At 35.1% G+C, this 15,814-nt stretch overlaps 1 protein-coding gene across 8 annotated transcripts in view; it reads left to right on the top strand.

Moving 5' to 3' along the window:
* Mapkap1 (MAPK associated protein 1) overlaps nt 1-15,814 on the top strand; it is a 221,560-nt gene that overhangs the window by 30,128 nt on the left and 175,618 nt on the right. For 7 of the 8 annotated variants that reach the window (XM_010613545.3, XM_010613541.3, XM_033759243.1 and 4 more), the window contains 2 exons: nt 1,516-1,843; nt 4,632-4,721. In XM_010613545.3, the coding sequence (XP_010611847.1) occupies nt 1,585-1,843; nt 4,632-4,721 (349 nt within the window). In that variant the 5' untranslated portion in view covers nt 1,516-1,584. Of the gene's footprint in view, nt 1-1,515; nt 1,844-2,107; nt 2,132-4,631; nt 4,722-15,814 lie in introns of those variants that run through there. The other variant, XM_033759248.1, reaches the window with a different exon arrangement.

Raw genomic sequence — 15,814 nt, 5'->3', positions numbered from 1 at the left:
CCCCCCCCCATAGCAGGGATGAAATGCAGAGCTGTACATGTTAGACAGGTCACCTACCTGCTGAGCTACATTCCTAGCCTCAGTTATAGGTTGTTTTCTTTTGTTTTGTTTTTGCAGTACCAGAGATTTAACCTAGGTCGTTAGCCCCAGCCCTTATTTATTTATTTTTATTTATTTATTTATTTTTTTTTTTTTGAGAGAGAGAGGGTATTGCTAAGTCACTAAGGCTAACTTCAAGGCTGGGCTTGAAGTTGCAGTCCTTCTGCCTCAGCACCACCATGCCTGGCAGTTACAGGTATTTCTGAAAATAAAACTCTTCCAGGACTATCCCCAGGAGCATATTCAGTGAAGCTTTCATATTCCTTGATTTTCAGAATGATTTTGGGGAAAGAAGTAGGTGATCCAGATGAGCTGCAGTATCCTCTGCCACAAAGGAACTACAGATTTATTTTTGTCTGCCATCCATTTACCAAAGAAGGATGATACATTTATAGGTTTTATGAATAAAGAAGCATTCAAAACTGAAACTAGTGATATTTTTACCATCATCATGCTTATGAATAGCAGCCTATATTTGCTTAATCATGTACTGTGTAGTCTTTTGAATACTTTACTTGCCTCATCACCTCTATATCCTGTTATCCTTGGAACTTCTATTTATGAATGAAGAACATGAAGAGAAGCTAAACAAGTTTAAGTACTTCGACCAAGATTGAATCCCAAGCAAGTGACAGGGCCAGGATTGAACCCAGTTCTGTCTCTAGGGCCTAGTTCCTAATGACTGTTCTGTAATATTTTCTTTGTTGAGTATTCCCATTTAACTGAGCAGGTACTGTCTTATTTTTAGAATAAACATTGTTATTGTTTTAACAGGATCGAGGAAGCCACTCTTATAATTAGGTTTCTAAAATAAGAAATTAATCCTGTAGCAAGGCAACTTTGATTAATAAGTTTTATTTTAAAAGCACAATACTATCTTAAATCAAAAGAAAGGGAAATATGTTTATTGAGCAAAATTACTGTGGTGTACACTTTTGTAAAATCCCCAGCATCTCAGAAAGCATTGTGCCCTTTTAAATACTTCACAATCATATGACAGGAAGGAAAAAATGTAAATGGATGAAATATAGTATCATTTGAGGAAAATACAACTCATTCCCCCACAGCCTTATAAAATCATGAGAATACTGCATGGGAGTGAAGGGAGAAAGGAAAGATACAATTGCTTTAGCAGTAGTTCTGTGCTTTGAGTAACCCGACTAAGGAGGTACTGTTATATGTTTTGCAAGAGAACAAGCTTTCCTCTCTGATACCATGGAGATCTCATTGACTAGAGCCATAGCCCATAGTGCTTATAGGAGTTCCTTTCAGCTTTGACTTACTCTTTTTAAACTCCTACATATACGGATAAATATTGATTTTTCCAGGTAGCATTTTACCGCATTGAATTTGTTTGAAAAATGATTCAGTCATTTTGTGCCTTATTAAATATTGCTGTGTATATCATGTTTCTAGGTAGGTGAGCTCGTGAAGCAATATGAAGAGGAGAAAATAGCCTTTTAAGGAAATTGGCCCACAGAAAGGATGGCCTTCTTGGACAATCCAACTATCATTCTAGCTCATATTCGACAGTCACATGTGACCAGTGATGACACAGGAATGTGTGAGATGGTTCTCATTGATCATGATGTTGACCTAGAGAAGATTCATCCTCCTTCAATGACTGGAGACAGTGGGTCAGAAATTCAGGGAAGCAATGGTGAGACTCAGGGCTATGTGTACGCCCAGTCAGTCGATATTACCTCAAGTTGGGACTTTGGTATTAGAAGACGCTCAAACACAGGTAAACGTTGTCTTCTAGTCATGTCTTCTGAACTTTAAATCAGTACACAGTCTTATGCGGTGATGCATAATGCCGGGATAGGTTCAATGGGGGGAACTTTCTGTATATTAATAGGAACATTCAAGTGTCAGACTGAGTCTGAGCAACATCTCCATATCTGCAAGCATGAATGGAGTGGTTCTCTGGAGTGATGTTATTAAAAAGGAAGTGAACAGAAGAGAAATAGGTGGAAAAGTGAGGAGGAACGACATGTGCTATCTTATCTTTGTAAAAGGCACTTGTGGAAAGGTATGTGCCCCTGTTTTTTGACTGTCTTTACAGAACAACATTAGTCCAGTAGGTAAGATTACCTGGAGGCAGGTTTCAGGTTGAGTTGACGAAATAAAGAACTTTTAATGCAGGGAGCTGACCAGCTAAGAAGTATAGGCTGTTGCCTGAGACGGTTCTTACCCCTGTAGGAATTGTAAGGGGATGGAAGGGGTGGGGGGCTGAGACAACTGATTATCCCTGATCTTATGTTATTTTATTTACTTTTTTCTCTCCCGGGGATCAAACTCAGCACCTTGTGCTTCAGAAGGACAGGCATGGAAATCCCTGGCCCAATGGCTGATTTTTATTTTTATCCTTATCTTTTTGGCACTGGGGATTGAACTTGGGTCCTTGCACTTGAGAGGCAGGCAATGGAACTACTAAGCTAAATCTCCGGCCCTTATTTTACATTTTTAATGTTTATTTGTTTCTTTTTAAAGGAGGAAAGATTTAATTTAGCTCAGAAGGGCTGATTTTTAATAGGAATTCTTACATTGGGAAATTAGAAAAGATGCCCCTAGGGCCGGGGATGTAGCTCAGTGGTGCCACTGCCTACCTCACAAGAGCAAGGTCCAGAGTTCGATTCCCAGTACCAAAAAAAGAAAAGGTGCCCCTGTTTTTGATACTACCCTTATTAGGTTGTCACTACCCTTTCATCTTTGTGGTTTAAAAATTGCTCAATTTTGGCTTATATATTTGATTATTAGCTTTAAACTTATTCATTGCCTTTTTTCCAGCTTATACTTTATGGTAGCCTTTCAAGGGGAATGTGATAAACCAAGGCCTTACTTAGATGTAGTATTTAAAATATATATTGTAGTTCTGATATGACAGGTTATTCTAGGAGGTAATTTTTATTTTTTTAGATCATCAGAAAATACAATCTCTAAATTAGCAGCAGTAACCGCTAACTCTGATGAAAGGTCATGGCAGGATATAAAACAACATTGAAAATATTTGTGTATTTTGTGGATCAAAAGTAATTGTACATAAAGGTTTATTGCAGGTAGAGCTGTATACAGTATACAATGAAAGCCACATTAAGGCTTTGGTTCAGAGTTCACCATATATGACATCAAAAAGAATAATTTGCTCTCATGATGGAAATAATTAATAGCATTTCCCAATATCTAAAGGAACTTTTATCAAAATAGGATTTGAGTGAAGGTTTGAATATAATTTAGAATCATTGATTCTCAGTTCTCTAGTTGAAATTGACCTCCTTGCAGGTTATTGAGATGATATCTTATATGACAGGTCAAATGGATTTCAATAGGAGGATGATGCTAAATTGAGAGCTTTATGGTTATATTACTTTGGCTGTACCCTTCACATTTATTAATTGCAATTGAATGTATTTTTCTTCAGTGGAATTTGGTTAAAATATAGTGACATTGTCAGAATGCTTTTGCCAGGACAGTTTAAATTTCTGGCAAGATTATCTTCAATGTTTCCTTACTACAATGCCAAGGCAAGAGTGTATGATTTCCCACTTTCAAAGTGGTTGAAAAAGAAATGTACTTTATTTTCTATTAGTAATGTGCCAGAATAGGATGCTAAAGATTAGGAAGAGAAAACAATTTCAAGAGATGGAATCAGTTGTAACTTTCCTTCCCGTTGTGATCTCTAATGCAGCAATTGTTAATGGGTGCCGGATGGTATTTCTTTATAGGATCAGTTTACCAATTTTTGAAGATGGATCAGCCAGTAGCAATGTGATCACAAATGCATAATTTTAGGTAACCCATGACATTGAAATTTCTTTAGGTAGCACTTAAGATGCTAATTAATTAATTGAGATTGTTGGTTGTCCTAGTGACTAAAGAATTTACTTTGATACTGTCAGCATATCTTAAATTTTTTTAAAAGAAAAATTGTTCTTTTTAAGATTTGACTAATGTTACAAAGATACAAATCATTTATTTTACTACCTATAAACTGTTTCAGCCCACTGAAGAAAAGCTATGCTAATTTATATAGCTTTGACATTTTATAATTTTCATGATTTTTAGATAAAGGATTTTATATTTAAAACTTTAATAGTCTAGTCTAAGTTCATTTATCTTTAATTTTTGAAACGGGTAGAGTAATTCATAACAGTAATTTTATTCCTGTAATGTAATATTCACTTCAGTTCATTTGTGCATTAAAATTCCTTTAAGACCGTTATTAATGATTTATATAATGAAATGTCATATTAATCACAGAAGTTTTCACATTTTATTATTCTCTTCCATGTTAATACTATCTTTATGATCTCTATTAATGTTTTATATCCTCTAATTTCAATTATAAATCAAGAATATTTTCATGTTTTTGTTGGTATTTGCTTTTCAGGGGTGCCACCTTTAAAATTTTATGTCTTTTTCCCTACATATACAATATAAAACATCTTTATTCATATAAAGGTAGTTAATTATGTCTTTGTTTATAGTAAACTTTCATTGACAAACTTATAGTTATAATATTTCTTTTCAAGCTCAAAGATTAGAACGACTCCGAAAAGAGAGACAAAACCAGATCAAATGCAAAAATATTCAGTGGAAAGAAAGAAATTCTAAGCAATCAGGTAAATGGAGATAATTTTAATTCTTAATTCAATATTTATATATTTAGTTTATATTATTATATAAGAACTTTTGTTTTTAATTCATCTTTTTAAACCCTCTGGGCAGATACTGTTATGTTTTGAGCGTTGAGCTCTTTCCCTTGTGGCCTTGGCTCACTGAAGCTGTGTGTTCTTTAGGTCTTGTATTTTTTGTCCACCTTTCACTTTGGGTCACAGAGATTCATGTGCGTAGGGGATATTTTGTACAAAATATTTCAGTACCTTGCTTTTAGAGCCAAGGATTATCCTATGCTTTTTAAGATATGTCTCTGGATTATAGATCATGCTATAGCCAGTTCTAACCTAGACTTACCTTTGCGTCATTAGTGGCCCTAATAATGATTTTTTGCATATATGCTAATTCTTTTAGCTTAAAGCCATTATATTGCTGGTATTTTTTGCATTTGCTGTATGTGTTCATACGGTATGTGTTATAAAGGCTGACCATATTAATTTTCAAAGCTTCCAGCTCTCAAGAAGAAAAGACTTTTAAAAAACCATTTCAAAAGTAAATTACTACTAAAATACTTAATCATGGTTATAGCATGTTTCCTAGGTTTTCTCGTCATTCTCTTTTAAAAGAAATATCTAGTTGAGTGTGTTGGCACACACTTGTAACCTTACCGCTCTGGGGGCTGAAGCAGGAGGATCGCAGATTCAAGCCCAGCCTAGGCAACTTAGTGAGTTAGTAAGACCTTTTTTGAAAATAAAAAATTAAAAAGTGGATGGAGGTGTAGGTCATTGTGAAATCCCTAGGTTTATTCTTCACTGCCAAGTGGGGGAAATAAAAAGAGTATCATATTGGTATGTAACAGATACCTAATAATTCTTTGCTGTCTCCATTGGTACACAATAATTATAAGACTAGCAATGTTAATGATTATTATAATAACAACAGTACCTACCTACTGCTATATTAAATACTTTACATGAATTACCTAATGCAACAATCTTGCAAGTTGTAGATATTTTTGCTATTATTTACAGATGAGACAGAGGCCCAGAGACATTTCATTAATTTGCTAAGTTACAGAACTAGCAGGTAGTAGGTGTGATAGTACCATGTTTTATATCCAGCTGTGTCCTCATACAAAGGCCAGTTTCATACTAAACTGCACTGTTTCTTGCCTTCTCCTGTTATGATTATAGACTCCAGTAACCTCACTAGGTATGCTTTTCCTAATGATTGCTTCTAAATAATGACTATGTAGAATAGGAAATTTCATTTTCTTCCTTTTCCTGCTCATATCTCACTCTGTGACTTGTAGTGCTTGAATATCTCTTTGGTTTTATTTTTTTATTTTTATTTTTGGTACCAGGGATTGAACTCAGAACCTTGTGCTTTCAAGGCAGGCATGGTGCTCAGTGAGCCAAATCCCCAGCTCTTTGGTTTTATTTTTGATATTTAAAAAAATCTTACTAAGCTGGCCTCTTCTGTTGGCCTTATTAATACTTCTCTCTGTTGTGTTTAATACAAACTGAGAACACTTTGTATCATTCATCTTGTCCACTTTCTTCACATTTTCTAATATGTCGTAATGTAGTTCCTAAATACACAGCCGCTTTTATCTAAGTTCCTGTATTTTTACAGCTACCTGTTGCCTTCTTCACTTCCACATCTTTAAATAAATAAATAAAAATAGGGTGAACAGAGCACCTCAAGTATGAGTACAGTAATCCCTTCTACAATATGACAGTTCAGGTTAAATTTTGATACATCTACTTTGCTTCTCTCCCATTTGTTCCTTTAAGTTGAATCCATTTTAACTGTGTTCATTATTGCACAGAATGTGCTGGAGGAATAATAGTATTCTTTTTGCATTCATTTGTAGCCACACTGTCCATTTTACACAAAAAATAAAAAATGCAGCTACTGTTTAAATTTTTAGAAATTATTATAGTAAAAGAGACATTGCCGTTACCCCCCTCCACATACACACACAAATACTTCCCCTCACTTCAGACACACTTATCCTATCTTTTTCTTTTTTTGGTACCAGGGATTGAACTTGGGCCCTTGTGCTTGCAAGACAGGCAGCAGAACCACTGAGCCAAATCGCTGGCCCTGTCTTATTATTTCTTGCCACTTTCTGAAGCAGTTCTGAAAGACCTCTTTTGTGAGTGGCTTTATAAGGTGTGATAAAAAAATATGGCAAATGCTGCTGCCAACTACCAGTCAGTGGAAAAATATTGCAGTTTGTCCTGATCTGCTTTACTCACTGAATTTGGCACTGTGTGACTTCTGGCCCTTCTCCAAAGTCAAAATGATCATGAAAGGTAAACATTTTGAATTGATTCAGGTCATCAACACAGCCATAACAGTGCAACTAATGACACTCAATAAAAATGTCTTCTAGAAATGCTTCAGAAAGTGGCAAGAACAATGGGATGAATATGTTTGAATGGTTTTAATGGTGATGTGTCTTTTACTATAATAAATTTTTAAAAATTTGAATATACCATATCTTTCAATCATGCTTTGTATGTATATTTCTCTCTCAGTTTCCTATCTCACAGATTTCAGTGATTGCCCTTGAAATCTAATTTCTGGAGAAGGACCTTAATGTGTCCTTTTATGTTTAAAATGTTGACCCTGATTCTGGCCGTCCTGGTAACCTGCATGGTGGTCATTACTGATGGATTGCTCTTTATCAGTGTACAGAGGAATGTCTTTGAATTCTTCCTTGGGCTGGGTTCCATCATTAACCCACAGCGTGGCACTCTGGGTACCCTGAAGCCTGCTACAAAAGTGGAGTCAGCAGTCCACTAAGCAGCTGCCTGGCAAACTGAGCAACCGTTCAGTTTTCACACATCTTTCAAACACATGTTCTCTTTTGCAAGAAAGGCCACATCTAATCTTCCTTAGAGTTTGGGATAGGTAACTGTTTATTCATTCCATCATTCTTTTTCTGCTAGCTGTTTGTTAAAAAATCCTTTCATACATTTTTTCTTATTTTTGTTTCATTTTATTCTGTACTAGAAGTCAATATTACAAATATGATGAGCTCCCATAGAATGTCCTTTTCCGTAATTATTCCATCTAAATTTGATCCATTCTTTAAAATAGTGTAAATATGGAGAAGTTAGAAAGGCTGTTAGAAGCCATCCTGTTCATACTCTATTGTTTTTCATGAACTTTACTCATCCATGTGCCGTGAGAACACATGATAAATGCAGTACTTTGGAATAAGATGTTTTTTATATTCCTCTAACAATATTGCATAGGTAAATGTAAAGATGATGTCATCAGAAGTGTGCTTTGTTGGAAATAATGTCATATCCAGACCCCAGTATTTTACATTTTGTTGTTTCAGACTGATATTGGAAAACTGGGCTGGGCGTGGTGACGCACACCTCTAATCCCAGCACTCAGGAGGCTGAGGCAGGAGGATCGTTGTGAGTTCGAGACCAGCCTGGCCTACATAGTGAGTTCCAGGGCAGTCTCAACTACATAGTGAGACCCTGTCTCAAAAAACCAAAAAAAAAAAAAGGAAAGCTGGGAGTGTAGCTCAAAGGCTATAGTGTGTGCTTAGCATGTATGAGGCACTCTGGGCACAACCACTAACATGTGCACAAGCACATGCACACACACACACACACACACACACACACACACACACACACGGCGCAAGGGATGTAGCTCAGTGTAGAGCAGTTGCCTAGTGTCTATGCAACCCTTGGTTCAGTCTCCAGCACTATACTTTTTTTAAAAAGGCATTAGGTAAATAGTATTTTTTCTACATTATTTGTTGAGTCATTTAACTTTAACATTAACATTAACAAAATTTAGCATTTTTCTATAGCCTCCTGATTGTGCTGAGTGCTTGGACAAGTATATGCTTCTATCCTCAGGAAACTTGAAATCTAATTGGAAGATAGGCATTTTACACATGAAGTGAAGTAGCTCAGTAGTATCATTCATATCATTTGTAAGTATTCCTGAAGTTTGATCATGTAAGTTCTATTATTGGTTTCTTAAAGATTTCCAAATACGGTGGCTGTATAAAAATTTACAAACGCATCCCGGAGTGCATGTTATAGTGATACTCCTTATACATTTGTACTCCCCACCTGTGGAATTCCTGATGCTTAGATAGGAAGTACAGTCTGTAGTTTCCAAAATCTCCCTGGGAGTTCTGATGGGTAACCAGCTTTGTGTATATAATATGCTACTGTTTCATCTTTATGCAAGACCAACAACTAAAAATTGGTTTTTAATCTATTACTGTTGAGAAAATGAGTTCACAAGCTGAATAAGTCTTCCAACATACTTCCCAATAATAGATGGCAAAGCCAGAATTCTTCTCCTGGCCAGTGTAACCCCAAAGTCTTCCTACTCTGCTTCTCTCATACTGTAGGCAGCTAGGACAGTTCCTGAAGCAATGGAATCTTTGATGTTGCCTTGTTCCTTTCCTTCTCTGTCAACTGTGGCCACAGTTTGGGGAAGGTACCAAACCCTCTGTATTAAAAAAATAAAAATTATAATAAGCTATCAGTCATCTCACATCTAGAGGTAACTGCTGTTTTAATATTTTTAATGTATTGCAGGTCTCATATGTGTGTGTATATATTTTAAACAATATTCTAGTCATACATAATTTCTATGTGTTTTTGTCCACACCAGTAGTTCATAAATATGAAGTTTTGTAGTTGTCTCCATATTAAGGCTGTTTCTGGATGTTTTATATACCTTTGTAAATAGCCACACGCCCCTAACTGTATTAGACTTCCATAAAGAAATCTATTGTTGCCATGGGTGTAGTTCTTGCCTAGCATATGTGAGGCCTTGGGTTTAATCCCCAGCACTGCAGAACCTCTCCCAATCTATTGTTTTTGTTTGTTTTGTATCCAGGTATTCATTAATCTGTATTAATTCTAATAGCATTTTCATCTTCCTGAATATTAGAGTGTTTTCCTCATAAACTTGATGATAGTTGCTTTTCTAGACAATTTTTCCAATTTCATGTAACAAAGACTTTGTTATATTGTTTACTGTTTTTCACTTGCACATAAAAACTTTATTTTTTGAAAAAGCTTAATTTGAATTAGAGCTTCAAGAATTACAGCTGTGCCTTATGAGTGCTCTAGCACCAGGAGGAAGGGTCTCACGAAGTCTCCCATTTTATCTCTGCTTTGTGTCCATCTGCTGTATTCTGCCTCTTTCCTGCTCCTCACATCCACGTTTATTTTTCACTCCTTGAGCCCAGAGTCACTCATCCAATAAATATTTATTATTCATAAGTAATAAATTACTTAACAAATAGTGAACCAGACAAAATCCTTGCCCTCATGGAGCTTCTATTCTAATGGAGGAAAATAGATAGTAAACAAGCACAGTCTGTAAGAGTGGAGCAAGGGACAGAAGAAATAACGATGTAAAACAGTAGGAATGCTGGGCAAGGGACTGTACTCTTTCTTATAGGATAATTAGGGAGGACCTCATTAGGAAGTGAATGTTTGAAGAATGATCTCAGTGACAGGAAGGAAAGTCATACAGAAATTGAGGAATGAGTGTTCCAAGAGGAGGGAACAGCAAATGTGAAGACGGTGGCAGATGTGTGCTAGTGTATTCAAGGAATGTTTAGGAAATGTATCAGTTAGAAAAGCAAACGAAGGAAGAGTAGCATCAGAGAAATCAGTCACGAGAGACCCAGTCATAGAGGGTTCTGTAGGAACTTTCATTTTTACTTTGAGGTGAGACTACTTGATCATAGCAGTGATGTGATATGTAATTTTTCTCCAGTTTAAATTTCCTTTAAAAATTTTTCATTATAGAATATTTCAAACTTGCATAAAAGGAGATAGAGTGGTTTAATGAATTCCCCAACACCTATCACCCAGCTTCACATTACCAACATGCCTGGTTTTATTTCATTTATGTATTCTACTACCTGCCTCTTCTGGATTAGTTTTAAAGAAATTCCAGCTATCATATAATTTCATACCTAAATGGTTATGTATTTGTAACACATAACAAAATTGCAATACCAGTGATCTCTAAAATTACTTTCTTTTTTTTTTGGTACTGGGGTCAAACTTGGGTCCTTGCACTTGCTTGCAAGGCAGGCAGCGGAACCACTGAGCTAAATCCCCGGCCCTAAAATTTCTTAATATTATCTTAATGTATTTAACATTATATTAATTGAAAGAAATAATTATTACCATTTAAAACCATTATAAGGAAATACAATATGATATTAGAAAGAAATAATTTAATAATTTAATATTATCATATATCAGTCACTGTTCACATTTCCCTCATTGTCTCAGAATTTTTTGTTTGTTTTTCCCCCAGTAGGTTTAGTACTATCATCCACATATTACTTTTGCTTAATATGTCTTATTTTCTTTTTTGGTACTGGGGATTGAACTCTGGTCCTTATGCTTGCAAGGCAGGCAGCGGAACCACTGAGCTAAATCCTCAGCCCATCTTATTTTCTTTTTAATCTGTAGATTGTTTCAGCTTTTTTCTTGTAATTTATTTGTTGAAGAAATCATTTCTGTCTTCCTCAGATTTTAATTGTATATTCTTGGTCTCATTTAATATGGTTGTTGGACTATTTTCTATAAACTGGCAGATGATTGCCGTAAATAAAGTTTGGTTTTTGATAAGAATATTTTTGTTTTTTCATACTTCCTAGTGTACCACACCAGAAAATACGGAATATTGTCTCATCTCTTTTTTGTGATGTGAAGACTGATGGTGGAACCAGGTGTTGGCCATCCATTATTGAGTTATTCTTGTCTGCGCTTCACCTGTTGGTTTTAGTGGCCATTGATGGGAAATTAACTATTTCATTAGGAGTGGCAAAATGGTGCTTTCTAATTTTATTATTCTTTATTAATTAGTTTTTAATGTAGAGAAGCTTAATGTATTATTTGGTTGTTCTCAGACACAGTTCGTATGAGAAAGGCAGGATAAATGCTTCTTTCCCTTTGTAAACAGTTTTCAGAATCATGAGTTTATTCCCTATCATCCTATCTCAATGACCAATGAAGGTTTTTGTCTTTGTATCATTATGAATGCATGAATTTTAAAGCATATTTGGTATTTTTTCAGCTGATTGCAGCTGTTAATCTTTTCGATGCTAAAGATGTCCTTTTGTGTAATGAGTCCCTTTATACTGGCCTCTAGGTTTTGTTTACAATGCCAGTAATCTTTCATAGCTTTCTTGCTTTCTTGTATGACAAGCTGTTCTGGGCTTCTCTTATATATCTATTGCCTTCCCTGAATTTGGAGTCAGCCATTTTTTCAAGGCATCTTGCTTCTTTTTTGTGGTAAATGGCACTCAGAGACCACAACTTGAGCTCTAGAGATGCTTACTTGCTTAATTTTTTACTGGTTGCCATTTTTAGTGGGTAGAACTCAGAAAAAGTTTCTGAAGAGGAAATATGAGTTAATTCTGATAATTCCAGTGCAAATTTATGATTACAGAATATTTACTTTTTGAATTTATATTCATGTATCTTTTCTCTTATGCTGAAATAATGTCTCCAGAATAGAAATACCAACATCATTACCAATAATACTACTAATAAAAGGATTTTTAAGGGTTTTTTTTTTGGGGGGGTTCCCTTGCATTAAGGGAACGAACAGGTAAGTTGCTCAGCAATAAATTTCCTGAGTATCTGGGTATTTAGCTCAGTGGTTCTGGTGCCTGCCTGGAAAACACAAGAACCTGAGTTCGATCCCCGGTACCAAAAAAAAAAACAAAACAAAAAAACAAAAAAAGAAAATAAATTTCCTGAGTATAATTACTTTCTTTATAGTTAAGCTGCCAACTCAATATTACACTGAGGTTCATTAATTTCATTTTGCTTTTGTTTTTAGTGGTTGTACTTTAATTTTCTTTTATAATCATGTAAGACATTTACATGGTTACAAAGTCAAAAACATAAAAAAGTAGAATCAAAGAAATTTAGCTTCACTTTCTGCCTGCTGTACTCTTCTTATATCATTTTTATAAAGCTTTTAATTTTTCTCTCTACTTAATACTACATGTAAGTATATTTATATTCACCCTCCCCACTTTTTGTGGTTTTGGGGATTGAACCCAGGCTTTTTGTACCAAGCAGCAGCGCTAGCCCTTTTTATTTTTTATTATGAGATAGCATTTTTGCTGTTATCCAAGCTTGGCTTGAGCTTGTGTTCTTCCTTCCTCAGCCTCCCAGAATGCTGGAATTACTGATGTGTGCCACCACACCCAGCTATCCCCTCTTTTTAATTTAAAGATACCAAACTATGTGTTATTTCGTATAATATCACTTATCAGCACGTCCTGAGGATTACTCTGGAGCAATATATAGAGACAGATCTCATACCATTTTATAGTTGCGTAGTACTCCACGATGTAAAAATATAATTTAGTCAAACAGTCCGCTTTTGAAGAATATACAGTTGGTTTTAGGCTTTTACTGTTGCAAGTGACATTACAATAAATAGCCTTATATGTATTTGTTCTGTTTTGCCAATGTATCTAAGTTTAGAATCCTAGAACTAGTATTATTGGGTCAAAGGGTAGGTATTGCCTGTGCTCCTTCATAGGGGTTTTGTTTTGCATCCCCACCAGTAAGGTACATAGTTGTGTGTTTCTTCATGGCCTAAAAATTTAGGTTTTTAGTAATCTGATAAATGTGACTCAGTATCTCACTGTACATGTAATTTGTGTATCTTAGTGTAGTTGAGTGATTTTCCCCTTGCTTATGAGCCATTTGCAGTTCTTTTTCTGTGGATTTTTCATATTTCTTGTCCATTTTTCTATAGGATTGTTGGTCATGTTCTCTACTTTTAGAATATATATGGGATATTAGCTTTGATTCTTTCCTAGTTTTTCATTTGTTTTTTAACTAATTTTTTTCTCAAACTTTATTTTTATGTAAGATTTGCTGATTACTCTTTTTATTCGTGTTTGTACTTTATAGTTTTAAAGATCCGCATTAGCTGTTGTGTTGGGAAGACACAGGGATTGGACTGGGGGAGGCAAAGGCAGAAACAGGAAGGCCAGTTTAATATGAAGTAATAATCCATATCTGTTAGATATAGAGGTGGTTCTGAATATCTTTTGGAGGATCTGTTGATGGGTGTGATGTTGGGTATGAGAGAAGAGTCAAGACACCTCCTAAGTTTTTAGCATGTTAGAATTCAGTTGCCATCAACTGAGGAGGGATTGAAGGTTGGGTAGGTTTGGCAGAAGATCGAGAGTTTGGTTACGAACACTTAAAGTCTGAGGAATGTAGTGAATATCCAAGTGGAGAAGTCAAGTAGAAATTTGGTGAGTCTGTAATTTTAGAGGATATTTAGGGAGAGAAATAATTATTTGGGAACAAAGTGGGAGGTATCACAATCCCAGATTTGAAGTTATATTACAAAGCTACAGTGACAGAAATAGCACGCCACTGTCACAAAAATAAGACATGTTGATCAATGGAACAGAATAGAGGATGCAGACAACCCCAAGCATATTCAACTATTTGATCTTTGACAAAGGCACCAAAACCTTTTCCTAGAGGTAGCCTCTTTAATAAATGGTGCTGGGAAAACTGGCCATCCATATGCCATAGTTTTAATCTAGACCCATATTTTTTTTATCATGTACTAAATTAAAATAAAAATGGATCCAAGATCTAAAAGTTAAAGCTGAAACACTTTTCTTCTGGAAGTCATAGGACTAGGCAAGGACATTCTGAACAGAACACTGGTTGCACAGGAAATAGTACCAACAATGAACAAATGGGATCATATCAAATTAAAAAGCTTCTGCACAGCAAAGGAAACAACCAAAAGAGTAAAGAAATAACCTACAGAATAGAAAAAAACTTTTGCCAGCTATTCTTCAGACAGAAGACTAATATCTAGAACATATAAAGAACTAAAAAACAATTAGAGCCCCTCCCCAAATGAAATACCATATCAAAAAATGGGCAAATAAAATGAGTAGTCACTTCTCTGAGGAAGACTGGATGGCAAATAAATACATGAAAAAATGTTCGACACAATTGGCCATTAAAGAAACACAAATTAAATCAATACTGAGATTCCATCTTACCCCAGAAAGAATGACCATTATAAAAAACCAAATAATAACAATTGCTGGCGAGCCATTAAGGGGAAAAAGAAACCTTCTACATTGTTGGTAGGAATGTAAACTAGTAAAACCACTATGGAAATCATTGCAGAAAGTCATCAAAAAACTAAAAACAGACATTCCATTTGACCCAGTTATTTCCCATCTAGGTATCTTCTCAAAAGAGGTTAAAATCGTATTACAGAAATACATACATATCCATGTTTATAACAGCACAGTATAATAACTACATCTTGGAAGCAGCCTATATGTCCATTGACAGATGAATGGATAAAGAAAATGTGGTATTTACACATGAATAAAGTACTACTCTGTTATAAAAAATAATAAATTTGAGTTATTTTTAGAAAAATGGAAGCATCTTGAGACCATAACGTTAAGGGATATAAATTAACTATTGTAGATATATATGTGTGGTAAAAACCGTAGCATAGCCTTAACTTCTGAGACACATTATGTGAAATGTTTTTGTTAGACAATTTTGTTGTCCAAATATAGAATGAACACAGATTGAGGTGGCTGTTATGTCACAGAGTGATGTAATCATCTGAACCCACCATGGTATACACAGTCCATCGCTGGCTAGAAATGTCATTGTGTGGCACAAGATTGTATATTTAGGTCTAGTACTGTGTGCATGGTTTCTGAACTCCACTGAGGTCTTGGACATTTCCTCCATGGTTAGAGATGCATTTTCTTCTGATTTTTCTTCTGATTTTCCAGTTAAGTTTATAGAGTATCATTTGATAAATTTGATTCACCAATGTGTTAAAAAGATAGTTTTAATTACAGTTTTAGAAAGAAGTGAGTTTTCATGTTCTCTTGCTCTCTCAGTTTAATTAGACTATGCTCAAGAGTAGAATGGGATTGAACCTATTCATTGTAGATTTTGAAATCTCAGATTGATTCATTTAAAAAGATTAAGTATGGACAATTTCTTTTTTTTTTTTTTTTTTTTTTTTTTTTTTT

The sequence above is a fragment of the Fukomys damarensis genome, unplaced genomic scaffold (assembly GCF_012274545.1).
Source record: "Fukomys damarensis isolate Sample0158 unplaced genomic scaffold, DMR_v1.0_HiC HiC_scaffold_36, whole genome shotgun sequence".
NCBI lineage: Eukaryota > Metazoa > Chordata > Mammalia > Rodentia > Bathyergidae > Fukomys > Fukomys damarensis.
The sequence above is the reverse complement of the archived record's forward strand: the minus strand, read 5'-3'. Positions and strand labels throughout refer to the sequence as shown.